The 25,581-nt window shown below is 62.0% G+C and overlaps 1 protein-coding gene across 3 annotated transcripts in view; it reads right to left on the bottom strand.

Annotated features, from left to right (window-relative positions):
• Nucleotides 1-2,787: 2,787 nt before the first annotated feature.
• The window catches only part of NUP210 (nucleoporin 210), an 87,536-nt gene continuing 64,742 nt past the window's right edge, over nt 2,788-25,581 (bottom strand). For 2 of the 3 annotated variants that reach the window (XM_061128973.1, XM_061128974.1), the window contains exons 27-40: nt 24,319-24,450; nt 23,028-23,186; nt 19,690-19,781; nt 17,782-17,956; nt 15,854-16,029; nt 13,688-13,908; nt 12,566-12,702; nt 10,426-10,549; nt 9,270-9,416; nt 7,423-7,673; nt 5,974-6,190; nt 5,435-5,530; nt 5,269-5,352; nt 2,788-4,166 (exon numbers count right to left, since the gene is read on the bottom strand). In XM_061128973.1, the coding sequence (XP_060984956.1) occupies nt 4,066-4,166; nt 5,269-5,352; nt 5,435-5,530; nt 5,974-6,190; nt 7,423-7,673; nt 9,270-9,416; nt 10,426-10,549; nt 12,566-12,702; nt 13,688-13,908; nt 15,854-16,029; nt 17,782-17,956; nt 19,690-19,781; nt 23,028-23,186; nt 24,319-24,450 (2,112 nt within the window). In that variant the 3' untranslated portion in view covers nt 2,788-4,065. The remainder of the gene's footprint in view (nt 4,167-5,268; nt 5,353-5,434; nt 5,531-5,973; nt 6,191-7,422; nt 7,674-9,269; nt 9,417-10,425; nt 10,550-12,565; nt 12,703-13,687; nt 13,909-15,853; nt 16,030-17,781; nt 17,957-19,689; nt 19,782-23,027; nt 23,187-24,318; nt 24,451-25,581) is intronic. The other variant, XM_061128975.1, reaches the window with a different exon arrangement.

Here is a 25,581-nt window from a genome sequence, read left to right as displayed (position 1 = left end):
TGCCACCTCCCTGGTGCTTATGGTTGTCTGTATTTGCTTTCAGTAAATGCTCCCCACGCGACAGTGGTCACCTGACGAGCCTGCTGATGAAGCCCTCCCCACGCAACTTTATGTGTGCTACTTACATCCAACATAAAACCCAACGAGACAACAGACAATCCCCAAGCCCACGGCTCTGGCTTTGTTTTCCTCCCGTCTCTCTGTTCAACTGAGATCGCTCACCCATGTGCTGTTAACACTGGGGCTGCAGACGGGCTCCTTGAGAGTCAGTCGTGGGGGAAAGGCTCCCGCCGTCCACTGACTAGTCCGCATGTCCTGGGTCGCTGCTCCGGGTGGAGGAAGGGGGACCTCGACCGCCAGGAGAAGGGCCTGCTGTACTCCTCAGGGGTGGCCCCCGCTCGTCCCTTCCTGCCCCTGGACCTCAGCTTCCCCGTCTGCCCGATAAGGGAGTTGAACAACAAGAAAAAGGACGACCCGAGATTGTTCTCTGTTAATGACCTTGACTCTTGACCCCTCCTCTCACGTGGTGACTCTGCAGCACCCCCAGCCGAGGGAGCCTGTCCCTGAGCCTCGATTCTAGATCCAGACTCGTGACTCGCTTTGTTCAAGAGACTGGAGAGCGGTGGCTCGCGTGGCCGTCCCAGCCAGCCGCGGGGGGCTCTGTGTCCCCACGTCCCCTCTTGCTCCTGGTGGCCACCTGGCCCACTGGGGTGACGAGATAAGAACAGAAGCCCGAGGAGGGGGAGACCAGAACTCCGGGTAGGAGGGCGCTGCGTGATTAGCCTCCACGGCACGTGCCTGAGTGCCTGGTCGGGGCGCTGACACGGGGCGCACTTCCTGCTCCTGTCCAGGCCACCAGGAAGCCCCGTCAAGCTCCGGGCTGAGCCCAGGAGAGAACAGGCTGAAGGGGAGGGGTCCCCAGGCCGCAGCCAGGTCACCCAGCCTCTGAGACAAGCGGCAGAAAGCTGCCCCGCAGGCTTCAGCCAGAAGGGAATTCATGCCTCGCTTTGTATCGGTCACCTACGGCTGCAGCAATGCCGCCTGACAAACCGTCCCAACGCTGGTGTGTTTGTGACCGCCGTCACTCACGCCCACGGCCAGGCGGTCAGGGATGCGGACGCTTGTCTCAGGTCCTCTCAGGTGCCCTGGGCCCCCTTGCGATTCTGTCAACAGCAGAAGCACGCAGAGGGTGAGGGGAAACTGGTGAGGCTTCATGGTCGCTTCCACCCACTTTCCGTTGGCCAGAGCAAGTCATGTGACCTCCGTGGGAATGGGGGGACACGCATTCAGCCTCCAGGGAGGTGCGGGGAAGCGGAGGGCTGGGATAAACTGCAGCCCACGCACCACCTGTGACCTGGTGACACCGCGGGCTGGCGGGTAGGGAGGCAGCCAGATGTTAGGAAGGCCGCTCTGCAGACGGGGGAACACGCGTCCCCTCCCACCGCAGACGGGGGGCCTGCACCTCGGCCACCCCATCTCTGAACTCCGTCCGTGCCTTTCCCACCCACCTGGACGCCCAGGCTGTGGTCTGTCTCAGAGCTGCTGTCTCAGACCTTGAGATGTAACAAGTCCAATACGGCCCCCTCCCTGCCCCCAACACACACAGACACACAAAAACAGGAGGAGACAGAGAGAAACAGTTATTTTTTTGGCCAAACTTAGGAATTCTAGAGGGGGGAAAAAAGCCCTATATGCAATACTATATTTTTAGCATGAAATGGTGCTAAAAGCATTTTTTGGCACCCTTTAGAGAGTGAAAGTTGCTTGGTTAGTTCGGGAACAGAAAATGGAAGCAAGTCACCGGGTTTTGTCAACGCCCTCGCCTCCAGCCGGGTCTGGCTGTTTCCAGTAGCATGTGCTTTAAGATGATAGTGACGTCTAGGGAGAAGAAAGCCCAGACCTCTCGGCCATAGGCCCGGGTGTCCGTCCAGCTTTGTCAGGGGTCAGAGTGCCTGAGATGAGCAGAGAGAGGCAGACACAGTGATGAGGAAGGAGACCAGCTGGGCAGACCCTGACACCTTTCCATTTTCATCTGAAAGAAGTTGAGGAGGTCGACATCCCGACCTCCACTCAACCCTGAAGGAATACCACCCATGATTGTTTCCTGAAGGAACAATCATCCGTGGCCCTCACCTCCAGGGGCTGGGAAGGACCATGGAAGCCGACTCTGGCCAACAGGTAAGGTGGGAGCTGTTTCGTGATGTGATGCCGGATCCTGGCAGCCGTCTTGCGTCACTGAGGGGGCGTGCCTGAGGGCTGTGCTGACTTGTATTGAGTGCTGCGTGCCAGGCAGGTCCTGAGCTGAGCACGTGTGCATATGTGTGTGTTAGTCACTCAATTGCGTCCAACTCTTTGCAACCCCATAGACTGGAGCCCACCAACCTCCTCTGTCCATGGATTCTCTGGACAGTGTCTCTAGAGGAGATTCTCCATTCTCCTCTGTCCTGGGTCTCCCACATTGCAGGCACACTTTTTACCGTCTGAGCCACCAGGGGCATATGGTATCAGTTAAATGTGTTCTAGGTGTTCCTGTGGACCAGATTCTGGAGACATACTAGAACCAGGTCCGTTCCCATCCTCGAGGCTGGACCAGCCAGGGTGGGGCAGTGGGGCTGGTGATGGTCACAGAGATCCCTCAGAGGGGAGGGAGGCCTGGGTGTGCAGCCAGAGACGAGAGGCCCATGGAACAGACCCGCTCCCCATATTCACACAACAGGAAACAGCACCACCAGGCCTGGGTCAGCTCCCGGCAGGACGCATGGGATTCCGGCAATAATCACACTCGTGTTAAGAAATTAAACTGAGCTTTATTAAATAAACCAAGTAGAAATGCGCCTATTTACATCCAAGTTGTCAGTTTGAGCTCAAGTAATACGCCAAGGCACAATTCTTCCTGTCTCTAGCTTTAAAAAAATAAATTGCGTGGTCCAGCCCCGAAGGACTGAGGCATATTCGGGCATACGGCTCAGGGTCAAAGCTGGGGGCCCCACGGCAGGGCCCATGCATGCCGGGCTCTGGGGCTTCCTGGGGGCAGCCCAGCTCCCCGGCCACGGTAGGGCCGCGTCCTAGAGGTCTCAGCTGCTGCATGGATGAGGGCTGGGCGGGAGGCTGTTTTCCGAGCCGCCTCCTCCCTGGCCCGTCTGGGAGCTGCCTTGAGGGAGGCCGTCCCGCAGGGCGGCGGAGGCTCAGATCCGCGAGGCGCTTGGTACAGGAGGAGTGGCGGAGAACATGGGTCTGTGCGGGGGCAGGGGGCTGACCACACGGGTGGTGCCTGGCTCCAGGTCAAGGACGTCTCCCTGATTACGACTCTGAAGCCCCCACGCTGATAGGGAAGCTGGGACAGGCAGGACGGGCTGTCCCCTGGGGCGGAGGCCCAGTTCACCGCCGGGGAAAACAAAGAACCACAGAGGAGACTGTCCATTCACAGCGGCCCTCGGTGGGGGCAGGAGGCAAGCCTCCCAGCTCCGGGAGTTTCAGGAGTCCCCAAGGCTGATCTGGGCGCCTTGGCCCAGCCCTGAGGCTCCTCGTGTTGCCCTGGGGTGGCCCCAGTCACTCGCGTCCATTCGCTCCAGTCATTTCCCAGCAGGAGCTGGACAGAGGGGAAATGTCGGGTTTCCAGAGAGAAAAGAACTCACACAAATAAGAAACATCACTGACAAAGTCCTTTCCCTGAGAACACGGCTGTCACAGCATCTACAGACCCTTGGTCCACAGACTGCCTGCCACCTGCTCTGAGTCCTGAGAATGGTGTGATTCTAGAGACTCCAAAATAAAAGCTGCGTGTGCTTCGAGAAGCCCCAGACGACAGGTCGAGGAGGGAGCCAAAGTATTCACCTCGGCAAGACTCTGAGTAAAACAAAACAACAATAAAAGCAACCCCCCCACCCCCACCGCCAAACAACAAACTTAAATTCCTACATGTGAGATTGAGCTCCTGGGCACAGCCTAGACTCCAGTTCCAGGCAGGGGGCGGCGGCGATGGCGGCTGGGGCTGGGGCTCGCTCCAGGCTGGACCCGGCAGGCCTGTCCCGGGGGCGGTGGGGGCCCGGGGCCTCGGCCTGCTGCCTAGTGGGACAGGTACGAAGGGCTCCATAGCCCCGAGGCGGGGCTGGTTCGGCGGGCAGGAAGCAGTGCGTTGAAAGGTGTTGGTGACGAGGCAGCAAAATCTAGGCAGGAAGAGAGACGTGGTCAGCGGAAGGGAGACCTCGATGCCCCCAGACCCCGCAGGCCCGCGCCAGACGATGGTCAGGAAGAGGCCCAGGCTCCCGGGCCGGTAGGCGGGGTCCACAGGGGCCTCCCAAGCGGCACAGGCAGAGGCCTGGGCCACGACCCGGACCTCCCAGAGCGCACAGCCTGCTGGGCAGAGACTCAGGATCCCAAGGCCGCGTTCCATCCAGGGGCACTCGGGGAAAGGGGCCTGTCCCTCCGGGCAGTGAAGGCTGCAGGAACAGACTCCCACATGTGTGGGTGGAAGGGTCTGGAGTGCTCGGGAGGCAAGGTGAAGCCCCCGCCACGGCTCCCGTGAAGCAGGGAGGCGTGTGCTGTGATCCGTGTCGACACAGGGAGGCGAGCTGCTGAGCGGTCCACGGCCTCCCCTGGCCGTCACAGGCCCGAGAGGCAGCCTGGACGAGGGCTGTGATTCTAGAGCCCAGGACACATGGACGGTCTTGTCACCCAGCAAGACGCATCTATACACAAAGCTGTGTCCCCTTCCAAGAAGCTCACAGGCCCCTTGAAGCCAGGCCACGCCCCCGTGCAGGTCAGCAGACACCCCCTCAAGGATTCTCTGTGTAGAGGAGGGAACCCTTGAAAGGGAATCGGGAGACACAGGGCCGCCATGTACAGCGGTGCAGGTTGTACACTGCATAGCCCCAGGGGACGCCACTCGCGGGGCCTCAGGATCGCAGAGACAGCTGGATTATGAAGAGGAGTGAGTCATGCGGTTCTTCTCTGAGCATTATCTCCTCGGGACCGCCCAAACCCTCACCTCTGAGTCAGCCCATCCACCCCACGCTGAGAGCCCTAGGAAGCGGTGCCAGAGGGCGGGAACCAGCCTCTCTGCCGGTACACCGGCAGACCCAGGGTCCCTGGCCCCAGCCCCTCCATCTTGCCCAGTCTGCCCCGGGGAAAGCTCTCCTTGCCCAGGACCGACATCCCCCACCAGCACCCGGACCTGCGCCCTGGGGCTCACAACTCACGCCCAGGGCCGGGCCTCATGAGACCCGGGGTCCCCCCACCTCCGGACCGCTCCGCAGGGTGGCTACTCACAGTGGGGGCTGTGCTGAGGGCTGGCTCTCGGGGAGAGGGCTGGCGTGGCAGGGGGCTCCCGGGGCGCGCAGATCGCATGGTAGGCTGAGAGAGACACGAGCGGCTATTAGAGTGGGGGCGGGGAGGGCAGGGCAGACGGACGGGGGGACACGGCGCGCCAGCTCACCTATGATCATGACCGCCGTCCCGGCCAACAGGGCGAACAGCGTGAAGAACATGGCCTGGTAGGAGTCCAGGACGTGCTGGAAGAGCCCGGCGCCATCTGCAGTCCAGGGACACGGTCACCAAAGCGCCCGCAGAGCCCGAGAGCTGTGCCCACGCTCAGCGGGCCAGGGGCTGGGTCAGAGCCCAGTCAGCCCGGGGCCCGCCCCCAGCCATCTCTGGCTGCTTGAACCCACCTGCCCTGGGCCCAGAACCCTGCCTCCTGGAGCAGGGAGGAGGCTCAGCTTCCACCCCTTCAGGGGCACGCCCCGGAAGCCAAGGCGGTGCTCAAGCGGTACAAGCTAGTCACATTTTACGAGAGCCCCTCCGGCTGCCTGTGAGTGCAGATGGGGGGCGAGGGGAGCAAAGCCTGCCTGACCGTGGCTCGTTCACTCACTGCGGGGCACATGTGCTTCTGCTCCTCCCGCCCCCAGACTCCCGGGTGCCGCTCTTGGCTGGACCACGCTGACCGCCCTCCCCCCGGGGCCCTGCCCCATGACTCACGAGCACCCGGGCCTCGGCGGTCCATCACGAAGGCCACGGTGACTGGGATGGTGACAGCCTGGTTGGTGCTGGGGCTGGAGAAGGTCAGGGCGGTGGACAGAGGCCCCTGGCTGCCGGCCGTGGGGTCCGAGATGCCGACTGTGTAGGTGACGAAGCTCGGCAGCCCCAGAGACTTCTCCTTCACGAAGGCCAGCACGGCCGGGGACCCCGACTTCACCTGGGAGAGATGTCAGGGCTGAGGCTGTGAATGCCGGCTCAGTCGTGTCCAACTCTCCACGACCCGTGGACCGTAGCCCACCAGGCTCCTCTGTCCATAGGATTCTCCAGGCGAGAATACCGGAGTGGGTTGTCATGCCCTCCTCCAGGGGATCTTCCCGACCCAGGGGTGGAACCTGCATCTCTTGCATCCTGCATTGGCAGGTGGGCTCACCACTGCACCCCCGGGGGGGCCCCAGGGCTGAGGGGCGCGCCCCTACTTCTTCCTGACACTCGTGCGGCCCTAGTACCTGGGCACACCCAGCTGACAGGCACACAACCCACGAAGTCAGAGGAGCACGCGGTCTAGGCTGGGTGTTTTTTTAAAAGAACAAATCAGTATCACGGAATTCTAATCAACAGCTCCTTTTACGTAATGCTGCGCTATGTGAGTGATCCCCAAACTCTGCTTCCCGAGGGGGCAGCTGGAGCTCTGGTCTATGGGCTATCAGATGCCAGCAGCCCAGCCCAGGGCCCAGCAGACCCTCCCCCTGTCAGCAGCCAATTCATTCCTGTCTCACTCCGGAGGCAAGGCTGCCAAGAGCAGGCCCAGGAGACCCGGTGAGCCCTGAACACGGCGTCCCGGACTCCTCCCACCCTGCGGGCCCCGGAACCCCCTTCGGCACCCGGCGTGGCCCAGGCCCAGAGCTGGGGACCTGCTGCCCACAGGTGAGCAGGGTCTGCGACAGGTGAGGGCTCAGAGCTCCTCGCCCTGCTCTCGGCCACCACGCGTCCCGCACTGAGCTCATTCGCGGACACGTGACACGTTTGCTGAGCACGTGCTGCGGGGGACAGGAGCAGCCACGACCCTTCACACCATCATACAGGCCGACAGACAGCCCTGGAAAAGACCCTGATGCCCGGAAAGACAGAGGCAGGAGGAGAAGGGGAGACAGAGGAGGAGGTGGCTGGATGGCATCACCGACTCGATGGACAGGATTCTGGGTAAACTCTGGGAGATGGTGATGGACAGGGAGGCCTGGCCTCTGCAGCCCATGGGGTCACAGAGTCGGACACGACTGAGCGACTGAACAACGAGAGACAGTGACTCTGCTCTGGGAAAAAGAATGGTCGAGAGTGTCTAACTCGGCCCTCATTTCAGAGAGAGGCAGCCCAGGACTTCACGGCTGCAGCTGCTCCTCCCCGCCTCCTGCTCCTTCCGGAGGCCTTGGCTCCTCCCTGCTCACCGCTCACCTCCAGGTGCTCCAGAACCTCCATGGCGCCAAAGACCTTCACCTCGGAGCTGGTGTGGTGGTTGCTCAGGAGGATTTCGGCCTGGTCGGCGTAAAGCCCGGGGCTGACGGGCACCTCGGCCCCGGCCTGCTCCGCAGGGGAGGGGCTGCCCAGGAGGGACGCTGTGACCAGCAGCGCCGTCCTCTTCAGGCTCAGGTGCTTCAGCTGCTGGTCCGTCAGCCGGAGCATCGTCACCGAGCAGACGTACCGGCCTGCGGAGACAGGGACGCCGTTCCTCCAGTGCCTTCCCTACCCAGACAGGGGCACCGATCCCCTGGTGCCTCCCCACCCAGGCCCCCAGGGACCGGCCTGCAGAGACAGGGGCGCCATTCTGCCGGGTCCCCTCCCCACCCAGACCCTGCCGCCGTTCCTTCTCCCTGGAGGACTCCTGTGCATCCTTTGGAGCCCAGGTGAGGCACGCCCTCCTCCAGGGGCCTCCTGGGAAGTCCCTCTTCAGTGTCCCCGCCCACCCTGGGCCCCCTTTCTGGGCCCAGAGCTCCCGACTGTCCTGGAGTTCTCTGTTCACGGACTCCCCTGGGGCAGGAATACCAGGTCCATCTCTGAATCTTGGGGCCCCACCAGGCTAGCTCAGAGCGGGAGAGAGGGAAGGCTGAACTGACACCACGACCCAACCCTGGCCCCACACCCAGCGGGGCTGACTCCTCTATAGCCGACGCCCCGGGTGCTGCAGGAGGCTCTACGGTGGCCTGGCTGGGACTATTTGGGGTCCGCGCCTGGCCCGCAGCAGGTACCTGGGCTGAATGAACAGTGCTGAGGGAGCCTGGGGAGGCTCCGTGAGCTGGGGGCCAGGGCGCCTGGGATGGGGTCTCCCCCCGTGCTCCTGCCAGCCAGGCGCCTCGAGGCCAGTCCCTTCCTTTCCTCCTCCCCCACCTTCACCAGCGGGGAGCCCCCAGGTGAGCTGGCTTCCTGGCTGACTCTGTGTCCTTCAAGTGGGGGTAACATCGACCCCGTGTGGGGCTGTGCTGGCCGATCCACAGGGCCTGGGACAGCTGAGGGCCTACTCAGCGCTGAGCCCCAGCTCGGTCCTGCACGCAGTATGCCTGCAGGTGCGGCCCGGACCCCAGACAGCAGCCGGAGGGACAGACACGGAGTGGGCAGAGGGGGGCCTGGCCTCTGGCTACAGCCAAACTCGCTGGGTGGCGCCGGGCCGCGCGTCCTCAGAGAGAGCCGAGCAACGTGCTGCACGCCTGTCCACGGAGACGCTCACGGCAGCTCTGACTCGAGCTGGGCGCCACGCAGGCTTGTCACGGGAATGTTCTGAGCTGTCCCGGCTCCCTGTGAGGGCGGCCCTCCTCTCAGGGCCAGCCCATGGGGCCGGCCGCCAGCTCCCCGGCTCCGGTCAGCAGGTCTGCGGAGCAGCTACACTCCAGAGACGCCCGGGACTCTAAGAGTGAATAAGGGCCCTGCCTCCGCGGAGCGCCCCCCCCACCCTGAGCCTCATCAGGCCGGCGGCGCAGGGCACCACCTTCCTTCCCAAGTCTTGAGGGGAGCAGCCTCCAAGCTCTGAGCTGCAAAGAGCAGGAAAGGCCTTGGACCAGGTTTCTCAGCTAAGAAGCGCGTCCTCTCCCCGGGTGGAGGCAGCCGCTGGGGGAGGCCGGTGCCTGGCATAGGAACGCAAACCCTCCTGGAGGTCGCAGTGACCTGGAGGCCAGGATGACCACATCCATCCCCAGGTCAGGCTCCTGACAGGTACGGGGCCTGCCCGGACAGATGGCCGTCGTGAGCCCGACACAGCGCGGGCACACCCACCGTGCAGCTTCCGTTCCCCTCCAGACCCACAGGCTCACCCAGGGCGGCGTCAAACTCGGGCTCCGCGGTGAAGACCTCTTGCGCTGGGAAGTCGAAGATGTCCTGCTTGAACTGCAGCTGGCAGGAGAGGAGGGCTTCTGGGCGCAGGGCCGCAATGCCTGCCACCTGGCCGGGGGAGCACTCGCCTGCAGATGGGGGGGGGGGGCAGGTGGTGAGGGGCGCCGCACCCAGGCCCCCGCCTCAGCCCTCGCCCACGGAGCCCAGCACAGGACACCAGAGCAGACCACACAGGGGCCGGCTGCTCCGAGAACCAGACCCGCGCCCACAGCCCTCTTGACTGCAGCTTATAAAGGCTGAGGGAACAGGCCATGTCAGCGCTTGTTCAAAGCCTGCGTCCAGAGAGCATCCAGAGGCCGGGCAGCTGGGTCTGGCCCGCTCATGCATGTTGTCTGCTCCTGACAGCCGGCGTGTGTGTCTGACTCTGTGACCCCCCGGACGGTAGCCCACCAGGCTCCTCTGTCCATGGGATTCTCCAGGCAAGAATACTGGAGTGGGTTGCCATGCCCTCCTCCAGGGGATCTTTTGGACCCAGGAATCAAACACTCAGGTCCCGCGTCTCCTGCATTGACAGGCAGGTTCTTTACCACTAAGCCACCAAGGGAAATGGGCAATTCATCCCTGGACATTGGTTCCCCATTGGTACCCTGTCCATGGGCTGCAAGGAGCTGGCCACGGCTGAGTGATTAAGCACAGCACAGCACGCGGATGCACTGATCTCTGGCAGCTGCTGTCCAGGGCTGTCATGGGCAGGGGAGGAGGTTGACTATTCCACGCAGGACTTGGGAGAATTACGGAAATCAGAATGAGTGGTGAGGCCTGCTAGGCCAGCTTTTCAGGGCTGTGTGGTGGCAGGGTGAGGCTTTCTCCAGTTGGGTGCCCAGGGCTGACGCTGCGTCGCTGAGCCCAGAAGCGGGCAGTGTCTCAGCACTGGGCCTTCAGAAACGTCCCTCACTGCCTCTGCCTGCGGAGGACTTGAATTTCTAAAGAGCTGGGAGGAGTGGGCCAGCAGGGGTTAAATGCCCTCCCAAGAGTGGGGGAGGCAAGTCTGGGCAGGAAGGGCACAGAATCCCATCTGAAGGGTCTGCTCCCCAGCCCGGCAGGGCCCCCCAGGCCTCCTAGCCCCTCACTCCCTACCTCTCAGGTTGGAGCTCCGGTCTCCCACGGTGACCATCACTTTGGAGGCCGAGACCTCCTGGAAGCTGCTCTGGATGGGGCGGGCGTACCGGGCCACGATTCTCTGAGGCAGGCTGACCACGATCTGGGGAGGAAGCCGGGGTGGGTCGTTGAGCGCCTGGGATCAGGTACTGCCCTTTCCGCGGTCCAGGGGGCAAGACCAAGGCTCCGTGGCCACGTGATTTGCTTGCATGGGGCACAGTTGGGCTAGACCCCAGCCTGGCTGGACGCCCCCTCAGAGCCAGCTGCCTCTCCCAGCACGGGGCAGGGTCACCATCAGGCCTGATATCACGTGGCTGTCGGGGGTGGACCGGGGACTCTGGCTCCCGATAGCTATGACCGCTTCTCCGTACATCAGCTTGGTTAATTCATCTTTCAGCGAAGAGAGAAGGACCTATTTTACTTTAGTGCCATTTATTCAAGATGAACCAGCCTGACCAAACTGCAGGCTCACACGGGCATTTTGAGGGGTGGTCTTTCTCCGCTCACCCCTCCCCTCAACGCCTCTGCCCCCGCCCGGGGGAGAGGCCCCAGGCCCGGCTCCACTTGGCTACTGCTCCGGGAGGCCCTGTGTGGTCCCGCCGCCTCTAGGGCTGCAGACCCCCCACGCCCCCACCCTTTGCCGTCTCCAGCGTTCAGCCCTAGAGCTCCTGACAGAGCTGCCCAGCTGCGTGGTCCCCAGCCCGGCCTGGAAGAGCCACAACCACCTCAAACCCCCGTCACCCGCCCCCAGCTCCGCCCTGCCTCCCTGCTCCCCTCTCGTCGCCCAGGCCAGACCTGGACACTCACTCCCAAGGCTTCCTCCTCCCAAATGGTCACTGAGCTCTGATGACCATCCCTCCTGAGCATCTCCAAACCCTCAGTCTGCCTCACCCACGGGTGCCAGGCCTCACTGCCCCCTCCCTCGGGCTCCTAGACTCGGCCGGGCACCTGGCAATCTTTCCAAACGCACCTCTGATCAACATCACTCTTGGCCTTAAAAAAAATTCTCTGATGAATCCCTACTGCATCTGGCCTAAGTTACAACGTTCTCACCCCGAACAGCAGCAGCTCATATCCATGAAGCACAAGTGATGCGCCAAGTATCATCCTAAGGGCTTCACACCCATGAACGACTCATTCATTCCACACAACAACGTCAGCCCCATTTTGCCAGTAAGAAAACTGAGGCACAGAGAGCCCGAGGTCACATCGCCTCTCCGTAACCAGCTGGGATTTGAACCCACACAGCCTGGCCCCCGAGCCAGCACACCTAACCACGCTAGGAGCGACCTGGAATTGAACGCATGCTGTGATGGACAGGGGGGCCTGGCATGCTGCAGTCCATGGGGTCACAAAAACGACTGAGCAACTGAACTAAACTGTGATCCGATTGCAAAGCCAGCCTCCGCTGCTCCACACCCTGAGTTCCAGCCCCAGAGCTGGCTCTCAAAGCCTGCCTGCGTTTGCTGGGTGGCGCCCTGCTCTGCCAGCCCCCCTCTCCCAAGCCAGTCCAGCTGCCCTCCTGGGCTTCTTGGGGTGGGAGGCACCGCTCCATCGGTCACACGGTGCCTCTGTCTGCACTAACTCGCCCCAGCAGCAGTGCTGAACACGCCCGCTATTAGGTGACACTGCTGGGTTCCACGGAGCACACGCTGCTCGGAAAATGAGACGCGTGGAACGCAGCCAGACTCCGCTCATTGATTCATTCTCAGCTGGAGATAGACAGGAGAGAGAGCGGTCTTGTTCGCCTCCACAGAGACTTGAAAGGTGACTTGCTGGGGGAGGCTGGCTTTGCCGGTGACGCCAAATCACTGCACGGGGCCGCCCACGGCCGCCACACCCCAGGAGATGCCCACGCAGACAGTCCTGCCCATGGGGCTCCGTGGAGGTGGCGTGGGCGCGGGGATGCCCCCAAGAAGCTGCCTCTGTCCTCTCACTGCTGTGGACGGGGGGGGCCGGTGGCCTGCGAGGAGGGGCCTGCCCCCCTCACCAGGCTCGTGACCCCCCAGCCAACTGCCTCACGGGCCGCTGGAGCTTCTTACATGGAGGAGAGAAGCAGTCAGCAGGCAAGTCGAGCTTTCCACCCCCAGGGGGTCAAACACGTGTGCCCGAAGCCCACCTCCTTGTAGGTCCTCAGGTGCCCGGTGACCTCATAGTAGACGGTCACGGAGCCTGCCTGCCGGGCCAGGGCCACGCCTGTCTTGGGGTCAACGTGGAGGATGCTGCTGGCTGACGAGCTCCAGGTCCCAGTGACTCCTAGGAAGAGAAACTGCGCGTGACCATCTTTCCCACGCCTCACACTCCAGCTGTTCCCGTCTCACCTGGGTCCCCGGGCAGCATCCCTGCTGCCCCAAGCCCCCCGCCCCTCCCCTGGCTCCTGGCCACGACCACCTGCTCCCTGAGTGGCCAGGGCCCCTGCCCAATGCCTCCGCCTGGGGAACCTCACGGTCATATCCCATTCTGGGGTGACCCGGGCGCTGGTCCTCCAGGGCTGGCTCGCTGCGTGCCAGCCCCAGCATTGCCCCCACTCAGCCACCCTGCTATGCAGCCCTTTTTACACAAACAAAGCAGGTGGCAGACTCTGCGCTGTCACTAGACGGCGGTCCTTAGTGAAAAGCCAACCTCGTTATATAATAAACATGAGGAGAACATTCAACAACCACCTTCTATTTGCGGCAAATAATATTTGCTTTTCTTTAAAGGCAGTGTGTAACTTCATTTTAAAAGGAGTTTGTTGTTATCGTTGCTTAGTCGCTAAATCCTATCGACTCTTTTGCAACCCCCTGGCCTGTAGCCCGCCAGGCTCCTCTGTCCATTGGACTCTCCAGGCAAGAACACTGGAGTGGGCGGCCATGCCCTCCTCCAGGGGACCTTCCCCACCCAGGGATGGAACCCACGTCTCTGCATTGCAGGCCGGTTCTTTACCCTCTGAGCCACCAGGTCCCTGTAAAAGGCCAGACAGTAAGTACTTGGGCTGGACATGCCTGACTGTCTCTGACGCTGCCACTCAGCACGCAGATGAAAGCGGCCACTGACACGGGGAGCTGGCGGGTGTGGCCGAGCACCAGTTACAGCCCAGTGCAGAGAGAGGCTGCTGGCTGGCCCCGGTCGGGATAGCGGTTTTCCGATGCCCGCTCCAGAACCTCACCAAGCTCCACGTGCACACTGGCCCCGGGGGCCAGAGCAGCCCTTCCCACCTCCCAACCCAAGACACGCCTCCCTCGGCCAGACCCCCTCGTACCTTCCGGGCTGACCAGAACCGTGGCCAGACAGAGGACGTCCCCCACCACCACCGCCCCGGACAGGTCGGGGGAGATGGCCTGCAGGACGGGCAGCGGGACGAAGTCGGAGAGGCCGCCATGCGCCGCGTCCCACGCCCTGAGCAGCGTCAGGCCCACGCTGACCGTGCGGATCACGCAGGTGTTGTTGGCGACGCCCTTCCCGATCTGCACGAACTCGTCCCTGCAGCACGGGAGACGTGGCTCTCAGTCTCGGGAGTGGCCCCAGCTCCCAGGGAGGGCCCCGGCTGGGCCCCCGCACCTGCCCACTGCACCCTGATGCCGCCTGGCTCAGGTTCATGGAGCAGCTGTTCTAGGTGAGCGGGCTGCAGGCCATACCAGCCGGACTCCCCCACCATCCACGGCCCAGACAGGATGGCCAGCTTCAGCACCCCCACATCCCATGGGGAGGCTGAGGCCCAGAGCAGGTGATGAAGCTGTGCTCCCAGCCCGCCCGAGCAGGGAACCAGGACACTCTGGGGGTATGGGCGGCCCTCAACCGGGTAACTGGGACAAGGGCATCGCCCCTGCCCACCTGCTTTCTCCTCTGCTGAGTAGGGCTGACCCTGTACCCACATCACAGGCTTGATGTGAGCAGCAAACCCAGTCAGCAGCTGGAAAGAGCTAAGGTCAGCCCAGGCATGCGGGCACACATGGGCACTCGGGGAACGACAGCCCCTGTGGGCTGGGAGGGACAGGTGGGCTGAGCAAGTGGAGGGTCAGGGCCCCTGCTCCATGGCCTCCCTCCCCGCGCGCCCGCTGCCCAAGCCCTGACTGCTCTCGTGGAGACGGATGTCCCAGCCATGGAAGGGCCCGTGTGACTTCTGGACGAGGGGCGGCCTGTGCCCCAGACCTGCAGACGCCCTGCTATGTGCATGGAGCACCCTGCAGGCCAGAGGCCCTCGTGACCACAGCCTCAGCTGGTGGCCTGGGGGACGAGGCCACTTTCCCACACCGCAGGTGTAGTCACGGCCGCCTGGAGGGGTGACCTGTCCATCCAGGCTCACGGGCCCCAGAGAGGGCAGAGCCAGGCTGGACCCAGGCCCGACTCCAGACCCCACTTTCCCAGGGCCTGGCCCCAGGTGTGCTAGCGTGGGGCACACGTCTGCTCCAGGGCCCGCAGGCTGCAGTGGTCACCAGCCCCTGCTCATGACCTGCTGTGGCTGGAGCGGAGGCTCTGGAGCCCTGCTGCCTCCTTCCGGGCCTGAGGCCCCTCTCAGCTCCTCCTGGCTTGGCCTACATCCCCTGGGACGGTGGTCCTTAGCCCTGACAATCACCCGAAGGCCTTGTTCCACCAGGTGCCCTGAGAGCGTGCATTAAGGGCTCCCAGGCAGTGTGATGCTGCCGTGTGGGGACCACACTTTGAGAACTGCTGCTCCAGTGGGCTCACAGGCCGGCAGGCCTAGCCTAGGGCCACGGCTCTCTTTCCTGGAGACCACTCCCCTCTCCCTCATATTCGGCCTGAGGCTGCAGTTCTAGTCCCGAAGTGTCAGCAGAAAAGAACTGCCCTTGCAGCGCACATGGGACCTGGTATTCAAACCCTACTCTCTGGCTGTGTGGCCTGAGACAAGTGGCTTGACCTCTCTGGGCCTCTACAAACGGGCATCACTGAAGAGTCAGCGAGATGGCACGTAGGCGGGCCTGCACAGAGCAGAGGTCAGTGACCGCCGGACTCCGTCCTCACCGACACCTGAGCGTTGGAAGGCGTGCGCCTTCTCCGATCGGCTTTTGTAGAGAAAGCAGCGAGCGCCGCGCTTCAGACTGCAGGGCCAGGGTTGTCTGCGCCTCCAGCTTCCACGAAATCTTAGTGCAAACCTCCAGCCACAAGCCCCGACCTCTGGGTTCTGCTTCCTGGGCGTTGGGGGACGTCCCTGCCCAATGACTTTCTGTCTCGTGATAATCAAGACTCTCGGCAGTGGCCCCTCAGTCCCGCTGCCTGGCCGAGCCCAGTGCTTCTCCCGGGGTCCTGAGAGTGGGGCGAACTCCCTGCTCTTGGGAACCATGAGTGATGAACTCATCCTTCAGCAGCGCTGGCCTCTCTGCAGGGTCATCAGTCATCTGTGTGAGTCAGATCTGGATCTGATGGAGATGTGACTCCGCGTGGGGAATGCGGGGGGCCCACCGCCTACCTGTTAGTTGCAAAGTTGAGGATGGAGTTGTGAGCGTGGAAGACGTCTCCGGAGTTGTCGTGGAAGTGGACGGTGAAGGTCACGGTCACTCCCAGGGGCAGGGCCGCCAGAGCCTCCTTGTTCCGGGTGTGCAAGGCGGGGCTCATGGAGATCCTCAGGTAGGAAACAGGGGACACCTGGGGACAGCAAGCAGGTGCGGTTACAACTGTGCCAGGGACGCCTCCCCAGAGAGCCCCCTCCCGAGGACGGGTGCCCACTCCAGCTGCTCCCAGCTCAGGATGCCTGGGGGCTAGACCGACTTGGGGTCATGGAGAGAGTGTCCCAGCCCAGATGCTGGCCCTCCTCCTCCCCGCGGTGGCTGGCCTCATTCTGAGGAAATCTAACCCACAAGAGTCAGAGTCCATGACTGTGAAAAATTAGATCATTATTCATGTTGCAAAAATATCCCCTGGGCCTTGAATGCTGGGCCACGTCGGAGGGCCTGGCTCTCCAGGCATTTAAAGTAGAAACAATGTCTGCTCGGACGGCGGTGGTATCTGGGGGACACTGCATGCTGCAGAGGTGCCTAGAGGTGCTCCAGGGAAAGGGGGGATGGGAAAGGAAGGGACGATGGCTTTCGGGAGCCCGGGAACCCAAGCTCCTTAGAGAGCCGCCTTGGTTCTCTGTCTCCAGTAAAATCCATCGTGGCCAAAAAGCCAGCCCCTCAAAGCCCCCGTTTCCAGGGATGGGCGCACAGTTGGCACTCAATGCCATCTGGTGACACGGGACGAGTCGGCAGTCACTTTCGCTTACTCAGAAACTAGGGTTGAGGGTTCCCTGCCAGATGCCCATCTTGAAACAAAAAGATACTAATAAGGAAAAAGGCCCAGGACCCAAGCAGAGTCTAAATATTAATATTCAAGAGAACATGTATTTGCTCTGTCAGCGAGGATTACATTGTGGTTGTGATGAGATGTGCAGAGAAAATTCCGTTCAGGATAAACTCTGGGACCCGATCCGGGGGACGCCCAGGAGAACATTCCTGTCTTAAGGAGCACAGAGCAGCAGGGGGCACGGGCATGCTGGGTGTGGGGGGCACCAGAGGGCACCAACCTGGGCTGGAGCCCAGAGCCTGACTCCCAGCCACCGGGCAGTGCTCAGTGGCTCGACGGCCTCGCCTGTGAGACGGGCCTCCTCACCCTCCCAGAGCTGTCTGTCACCCAGTGCTTTCTGGGTCAGCACACAGCATGTGCTGAGTTCATCGTGGTCAGGTGTCGGCTGATCCAGGCTCCGCTGGCCGGTCAGGACACGGGGCTGCCAGTCCCGCAAAGCTCGGACGGCTCTGGGCCACAGTTACTCAGCGAGGAAAGGAGTTCATTGCCATCAATCATTTCCAAGGATCTTTGCTCTGACACCCAGGACATGCTGCAGCTTTTCACCTATTGTTGTTCAGACTCTCTGCAACCCCATGGACTGCAGCACGCCATGCTTCCCTGCCCTTCACCATCTCCCAGAGCTTGCTCAAACTCATGTCCATTGAGTTGGTGATGCCATCCAACCACCTCAACCTCTTGCGTCCCCTTCTCTTCCCACCCTCAATCTCTCCCAGCACCAGGGTCTTTTCCAGTGAGTCAGCTCTTTGCATCATGTGGCCAGAGTATTGGAGCTTCGGCATCAGTCCTTCCAATGAGTATTCAGGGCTGATCTCCTGTAGGATTGACTGGTTGGATCTCCTTTCAGTCCAAGAGACTCTCAAGAGTCTTCTCCAACACCACAGTTTAAAAGCATCAGTTCTTTGGTGCTCAGCTTTCTTTATAGTCTCATCTAGGACCTTTAATAGTTTCTTACAATTTCTTGGCTAGAAGGTGAGTATATTTACTTGCACACCTCAAAGGGAATACAGTACTTCTGCTTTTATTATTCCAAAACTGAGGCAGACGAGATCCTACCTTGACAGCAACAATGACGGTCTGGTTGGCCCCGAAAGCTTCCTGGGCAGTCACTTCAACCATGGACGTCCCGATCATGGACGCTGATGCCAGGAAGCCCTTCTCGTCAACATGCACGACGGGAACCTTCTCCAGCCCATCCAGGACACGGTAGCTCAGAGAGGCGGCGCCATCCCTTGGGAAAACAAAACACACTCATGTTCGCCTTCAACAGCAGTAAGATGGTCAGGGAGAGGGGCCTGGGGTTCAGGAGTCCTGCTGCTCACAGGAGAAAAAGAAGCACAGTTCTGGCGTCACCACGCGCCAGGTCCCCACGCACAGCCTGCTGCGGCTCACTGGCCACCGATGGGAAACCTAATTTGGAAAACCAAGGGTTCCCAGTAGAGCAGCACCTTCCGTGGCCAGTCTGCAGGAAGCGTGTGGGAGCTGAGGCTCTCATGAGCTGCAAGGACGCTTGCAGTCAAGACAGCCTTCCACGTAAAGGCTTCCCTGGTGGCTCAGTGGATAAAAATCTCCCTGCCAGGGCAGGGGACACGGGCTCTCTCCTGGTCTGGGGAGATTCCACGTGCATGGACCAGCTAAGCTCATGCACCACGACTACTGAGCTTGCGCCCTACAGCCCGTGAGCGGCAACTGCTGAAGCCGAGAGCCTGCGCTCTGCAATAAGGGACGCCACTGACATGAGAAGCCCGCGTCTCTGAGCCAGATGGCGCCCAAAGGCAGTCCCAAAGACCCACCAGCAACTGTGCATCTTCAGACACACCAGTCCCCTCTCCCAGCCTCGGCTTGCTCAGCTGTGAAACGGGAGCGAGGGCCTGGCCCTGTTCTATTTCCAAAGGCCAATAACTGGATAAAAACTGGTCACTGCTATAATAAGAATGCGGTGCGGGAAACTACCAATAATGTGCACCAGAGAGAAGGCAAATGACGCGGTCTCCTTTGCTCTTTTACATATTCATGATGTTACAAAGAAAGGAAGGAAAAGCTCCCAGGCCCGCCCCCCGGGACCCTCTGTGCCGCAGTCCCACAAATCCTCCGCAGACGACTCCTTAAGCAAATGTCACCGCTTCTGCCTCATATTCCTGTCCCCTCCGCTGGCGCCCTCCTCTTAACCTGCAGGCCTCCTACACATCCCCTGAGACCCGACTCCTGTATGTCCACGGGGGCCGTGCCTCCCCAGAATCCTGGCACGGAAGGCGCTCCTTTGGGCTGTGGCTTCGGACCATTACGACCTGTCTCACATGACACTCCCCTCTCCCCCACCAGACTCCTCGAGGGCAACGCTGTCCTCCGTCTTGGATCCAGAGTCCAGCTCGGAGCCGGGCGCTGACACTTCTGGCTGTGTGCCCACCGTGTGTGTGTGTGTGTGTGTGTGTGTGTGTGTGTGTGTGTGTGGTGTGTTTCTCCAATGTCCTTGCAGTTCCCGACTTTGCAACTGCAGTTCACACACGAGGCATCGCTACCCAAAGCGCCACCTTAGAACACAGGGCAGGGGTCTGGTGTGCCCACAGGCTTCAGAACCCACTGCTCAGCATTCACGGTGTCTCCACCACCCAGGAAGGGCTGAGATCTGCATTTTTCACATGCCCCACCCACCAGCTGATGCCCCAATTCCCAGACCACACTGAGTGGCAAGTCTTAAAGACACAGGACATTCGAGAGACTGAACCCCTCCAAGCTGGCACTTGCCCCCCTTTGAAGAAGCAGGTTTGTGTAGAAAGTGTGAGAAGTTCTGGGCCGCAGGGAGGAGAAGGGCCCACGGGGAGATGCTGCAGACGAGCAGGGGTCGTCCCCGTGGCCGGGAGGAGGAGGGGGACGGCAGGGCACTGCGGCTGGCCCTCGGCACGCATGGCTCCTGCTGACTTTGACAAGCGAGCCGTAGGACGGGAGCCGCGCTGAGTCACGTACCTGTTTGTCTGGAGCTTGATGAATGAGTTTGGTGACATGAGCACGTGTTCTGCTTCTATTTCAGGGCTCAGCAGCCGCAGCTTTTCAAACACCTGGGGGAGAAGGAGAGTTCCGTTCTCCTGTGATCCCCAGAAGCACGTGCAGGGTCGGGGTGCCTCCCGTGGGCTGAGAGACCCTGGGGCCAGCGCTGCCAGGAGCTGGGGGGTGGGCAGCGAGCGCCGAGCATGAAGAGCCCGAGGGCGTGCTGGGCAGGGGCAGCAGGCGCGGTGGGGAGGCCCCCGGGGCTCTTCACGGGGTCGGGGGTGTGAGCTCTCAGGGTGTGTGTATGGAAGGCGGCACATGCAGCAATGGGGCCCGGGGCCCTGCTCGGCGACGCTGCCAGGCTGGGGAAGCTCTGTCTGAATTCTCCTTCCCCCAGCCAGACATGCTCTCCACATCGGCCTTTCCCAGAACCACCCGCCAGGCACCCTCTCTGCCTGCCAGGCTCCTGCCGAATCCGCACAGAACCGGGACAGGGTGCCTGGTGACCTCCGGCCAGTGGCTGATACACCTGACGATGTCGGGGGGATCTGATCCTGCCCCTCCCCGGCAGCCCCAAGCTCACGAGGCAGCCCTCCCCCGGGGACTCCAGACGGCTCTCTGCACACAGCCCACTGCGCCCACGCCCTTCTAAGGCCCTCTTCTCCCTGAGGACCCGCGGGCTGCTGGCACCCTTGACCCTGAGCCTGGGCGCTGAGCACACTTTGGGGCTCCCCGCTGCCTTCTGATACGATCAGGCCAGCTGGGTGCTCCGAGGGCCTGTGTCTAAAACCGAACAGGTGATTTCTGAAGAGGAAGCTGGCCTACGTCCCCTGCCGCCCAGCAGCTGCTCTGACCACACACTCAGGCGCGCCTTCCTCATCAGTAAAGAGGGCCCCGAGGGAAGCATCCTTGGCGTGCTCGCCTCCTGGAGCTGGGGACGCGGGGGACACTATGGAGGGGCGGGGCTCCCTACACGGGGCCTCAGGGGCTGCATTGGGCTCCAGACCCAGGTGAGCCCGTCCGCGGGCCGACGGCTCCCAGAGAGAAGCTGCCTCACAGGCTGAGCGTCACACAGCAAGCACACACCCAGACAGGCCCCTCCCGCCGCTCCCAGGCAGGTAACCCCTGCGGTCCCCCCGACAGACACAGAGCCGAAGGCACAAGGGGGGCCTTCCTCTCCTGCCCCGTGACCTGCCGAGGGGCGCCAGAGCCGGCAGCACGGTGAACGGCCGCGGGGTCAGGGCGACGAGGGGGCCTGGGGGCTGTGACCTGGGGGCTCAGCTCCGTCAGTGAGAGGCTGTCTCATCTGCTGCCGCTTTGGCTGGTGGCATCACTCCACGTCTCCAGGACAAGCCACACACTGGGCTTTTAGACAAAATCTTCCTGTTTTTCAACGTTGGCAACAAATAAAAGACTGTTTCGGAGCACTGAGTGAGCCAAATAAAACACCTCTGTGGGCTGGATCCAGCGTCTGAGTTTCCAATGCGCTCGAAAGTTACCTGCTGTCAGCCAGGGAAACCGAGACACGGAGCTGCTAAATGACCCGACTGAGGTCACAGAATTCAGAAGATGCAAAGCCCTGTCTCTAATTCCAGGACAGGGGTCAGAATTCGCTGCGCTTTGCTTTCAGTTGGGAGGAACGTGTGTGTGTGTGTGTGTGTGTGTGAGTCTGTGTGTGTGTGTGAGTCTGTGTGTGTCTGTGTGTCTCTGTATCTGTGTGTGTGTGTGTGTGTGAGTCTGTGTGTCTCTATATCTGTGTGTGTGTGTGTGCGAGTCTGTGTGTCTGTGTCTGTGTATCTGTGTGTGTCTGTGTGTGTGAGTCTGTGTGTGTGTGTGAGTCTGTGTGTGTGTGAGTCTGTGTGTCTCTGTATCTGTGTGTGTGTGTGTGTGTCTGTGTGTCTCTGTATCTGTGTGTGTGTGTGTGTGTGTGAGTCTGTGTGTGTCTGAGTGTGTGTGAGTCTGTGTGTCTGTGTGTGTGTGTCTCTGTATCTGTGTGTGTCTGTGTGTGAGTCTGTGTGTCTCTGTATCTGTGTGTGTCTGAGTGTATGTGAGTCTGTGTGTCTGTGTGTGTGTGTGTCTCTGTATCTGTGTGTGTCTGTGTGTGTGTGTGAGTCTGTGTATGTGTGTGTGTGTGAGTCTATGTACGCACACGCAGGCAGGAGTCGGGGGCGGGGCTGGGCAGACAGGCACCTCTCTGAAATGCGCTTCTTCACCCTGCTTGGGGCGTGTGCCTGACCTAGAAATGGCTTGTTTCCTCTTGAAGAGGGGGTTTGAACCTGTGTCTTTCCTCATGTATCTAGGAGTCGCTTTCAGTCTTTCTTTGCAATTTAGGGGGACCCAGACATTACATTTAAGGGCTTCCTGGATGGCTCAAGGGATAAAGAATCTGCCCGCGATGCAGGAGACCTGGGTTCGATCCCTGGGTCGGGAAGATTCCCTGAAGTAGGAAATGGCAACCCACTCCAGTGTTCTTGTCTGGAGAATCCCACGGACAGAGGAGCCCGGTGGGCTACAGTCCATAGGACTGCAACAAGTCAGACACGGCTGAGCACTCACGCACAAGGTCAGGACACCAGTGAGTCTCACATGAGCAGGAGAGGGTCCCTAACTAAACACACTCAGGGCAGGGGAGCAGGAGAGCGCTGTGGGCCAGGCCTGGGTGGACAGCGCCGTCTTGCCGCTGCCCCCTCGAGGGGCCCTAAGCAGGCCTCCTCCGTCCTGAGGCTCAGGTCCCATCTGTGAACGTTGGGGTCACACCCTGTCTCCTGGGGCACAGCCCTTGAGGCCTTCTGGGACCCTCCAATGCCTGTTTCCTGGGAACACCTGCCCCGTGGGCTTCGCAGGACCCGGCCCAGGAAGCGGCGGGCACGCATCTGCCTGCGTCTTGTCCTCCACGAGCGCTTGTGAAATACAGGCGATTAGACGCATGCCCGGCTCAGATTTTCCAGCCTCTTTCCCCCAGAAGGCACCCCACTCCGAGCTCAGAGTCAGCTCCTGCTCTGGAAGCACATCGAGCTACTGCAGACCTCCAGGCTCTGCACGGGCCAAGTCCCCTCCCCCTGCCCCCGCCAGGCCCTCCCAGCCCCAAACGCCTCCCCTCCACGAAGCCCTGGGTCGCCCCAGCCCTGGGCTCCCACGGCACCTCGGAGCCCCAGCTCAGGCCCCGCCAGCCTCACCACAGCTCCCCACAGGCCAAGCGCCCCCCAGGGCAGGCCCCCAGCCCCCCCACACACGTGCCCACACGCCACGGGGGAGCAGGGCCCTGGGCTGGCCAGCACTCCCCCGCTGACAGCAGCCCCTGGGCGCCCTCCCCTCACCTGGATCTGGATCTCGTCAGAGAGCTCTTTGGCGAGGCCCAGCAGCTGCCCAGCGGTGGGGTCCAGGGCCTTGACCACCACCCTCAGCCCAGTGCGGCCCTTCGCCCGGCCGAGCACGTTCATGGCAAAGTTGTACTGTGACGGCAGCCGGAGCGATGCCTGCAACAGACACTGGACGTCCCGAGGGGGCCCGGGCCCGGCTCCCCCATGGGGCAGGTGCCCCAGACCGCCCGAGCCGTCTGCCTGTTGTCACCCCGCTGCCCTCCCGCCCCAGTGGAGGCCTGCCAACCCCGGCACGCGCATGGGGTGCCCCATGCTGCGATTCACGCCGTTCCCAGGACCCGCGGGAGAGGAGGGCCCCGCCAGCGTCCTCACGCAGGACTTCTCAGAGCTTTGGCTGCAGGGCTCGGGGCAGATCGCCCAGACGGCGCCAGGCTTGGGTGCTGCCCATGGAGCCCTTGTTATGGGGTACTTGTGAAGAAGTCATGTGCCCGGGTACCGTGGGGATGATCTGGGGACAAGATCTGGTCCCACAGGGTCAGGGGGTGGGGGGTACTGGTCTTGCACTATATGAACTTCAGGCAGCCTCTAAGAGACCCCATCCCCTGTCTGATCCCCTCTCCAGGCCCCCAGTGTCCTCAAATGAGACAAGGAGAGACCCCGGGAAGCAGGTGCACTCAGGCCCCGTGTGACCGAGGCCCACCTGGGGTCACTGCCTGGAGTCACAGGGCCAGTGCCCGCTGCACAGCCCACTGACTGGGTCACCCAGGCATGTCCGCCTCCCCACGCACGGGCCTCAGCTCACACATGGGGCAGCATGTCTCTCCAGCACCTTCTAGCACAGACCTGGGAAGGGGCCAGGCACCCCCGAGGGAGCCTAAGGGGACGGGGTAGGGTCCTGGGATACACCTGGAGAAAACTCCAGGGCTGCAGCGGCAAGTGACATCCTAGAAAGGGGGTCAGAAGCTACAGACTGGGGACCCCCAACCAGGACCCCTGGCATCCTGGGACCTGCGTGACTGTCCCACCCGGCTGTCATTTTTGCTGCTTCCACCTGCAGGTTGCCTCCAAGCCTCTGGGCGGTGTGGCTGGTCGGCAAGAAAGAGCGTAAGATGAAAAGGCTGCAGCCTGTCCTGGAACCCACAAGAGGGGAGCTGGAGGCACGCGAAGAGCTGAAGGGGGGAGGGACCCCGGGGAGGGACAGCATGGCTGCAGACAAGGAAGGCTCACGAGGGCGTGACAGGCTGTCATCTGGGACGGAGGGTGGGGTCTCTGGGGGCGCGGTGAGTACCTCGTGATGCCGCCCCCGGACATCCAGGACGTCTCGCTTGGTGACAGACCAGTGGAAGGTCAGGCCTGGCATGGCGTTGCCGAAGGAGAAAGGGTTCTGGTTGTTGGTGATCCCGGTTACATAGACGGGCATCTGCGGGGAGAACCCAGGCCCGTGACCACCCACGTCCCATGGCCGGAGCCCCCGGACACCCTGAGACACAGCCTGCGCTGTCCCCCAGGGCCTGCTGCCGCCCTGTCTCCTGAGGGCAAGAGGGGCCCTCGATCAAGTCCTCCCGAATTGGCAGCCGGCACAGCACAGCGCCAGCCCCTCCCCGCCCGGCCTTCTGGGGCCAAGGGACCCCGTTCCTGACTGACTGTCTAGAGCTCTGAGGGGCCTGCAGCCCCCCTGGCAGGCCAGCTCACCCTGTTCCCATCCCTCTCAGGCTAGTGGGGGCCCCTGCTCAGAGCAGTGGACTCGGCCTCCTACACTCTGGATTTGCCAAGTGCTGATCCAACGGCAAACAAACAGAGCAACGCAGCAAGAGGCCGGGGCGGAGCTGAGTGCGGCTGCGGGTCAGCGCCAGCTCCAGCGTTCACTGGCTGTGGGGTCAGCAGACGCCCTAAGCCTGCCACATGTGCACCTCCTCGTCTGTGACGCAGGGGTGACCCCAGAGCCACCCTGGGGGGCTGTGATGCACGCCACGTGGACTACGACATACGAAGCACCCAGAAAGGTGCACACCATCCGAACACCAGCTCCTGGGAGGTGCCAGGTGCTGTTCTAGGTGCGGGAAGGTGACAGGCTGGTGGAGACGGGGCATCACCCCCGCGGGACTGCAGGGGTAGGCGCCACACGCTGGGGAGCTGGCGCACGGGGGAGACGCAGCAGGAGAGGCGGGGAGTGAAGCTGGACCCAGAGGGAAAACAGAGGCCAACGGGTCGAGGGGCTGCAGAATCGTCCCAGAATCATCCCAGCAGAGGAAACAGCATCCTGGGGGCAGCTCCCCCAGGCTCATCCTGAACCAGCTCCCAGAGCCTGACTCCTGCCAGAGTCTGCTCCAAGGACAGACAGGAGGGGCTGGAGAGGTTCCGCCTCACCTGGGTCCCCGCCCTCATCCCTGTGATGGAACCTCACCTGGGTCCCCGCCCTCATCCCTGTGATGGAACCTCACTTGGGTCCCTGCCCTCATCCCTGTGATGGGAACCTCACCTGGGTCCCCGTCCTCATCCCTGTGATAGGAACCTCACCTGGGTCCCCGCCCTCATCCCTGTGATGAAACCT

The sequence above is a fragment of the Dama dama genome, chromosome 24 (assembly GCF_033118175.1).
Source record: "Dama dama isolate Ldn47 chromosome 24, ASM3311817v1, whole genome shotgun sequence".
NCBI lineage: Eukaryota > Metazoa > Chordata > Mammalia > Artiodactyla > Cervidae > Dama > Dama dama.
This window is presented reverse-complemented; position numbering and strand designations above follow the sequence as displayed.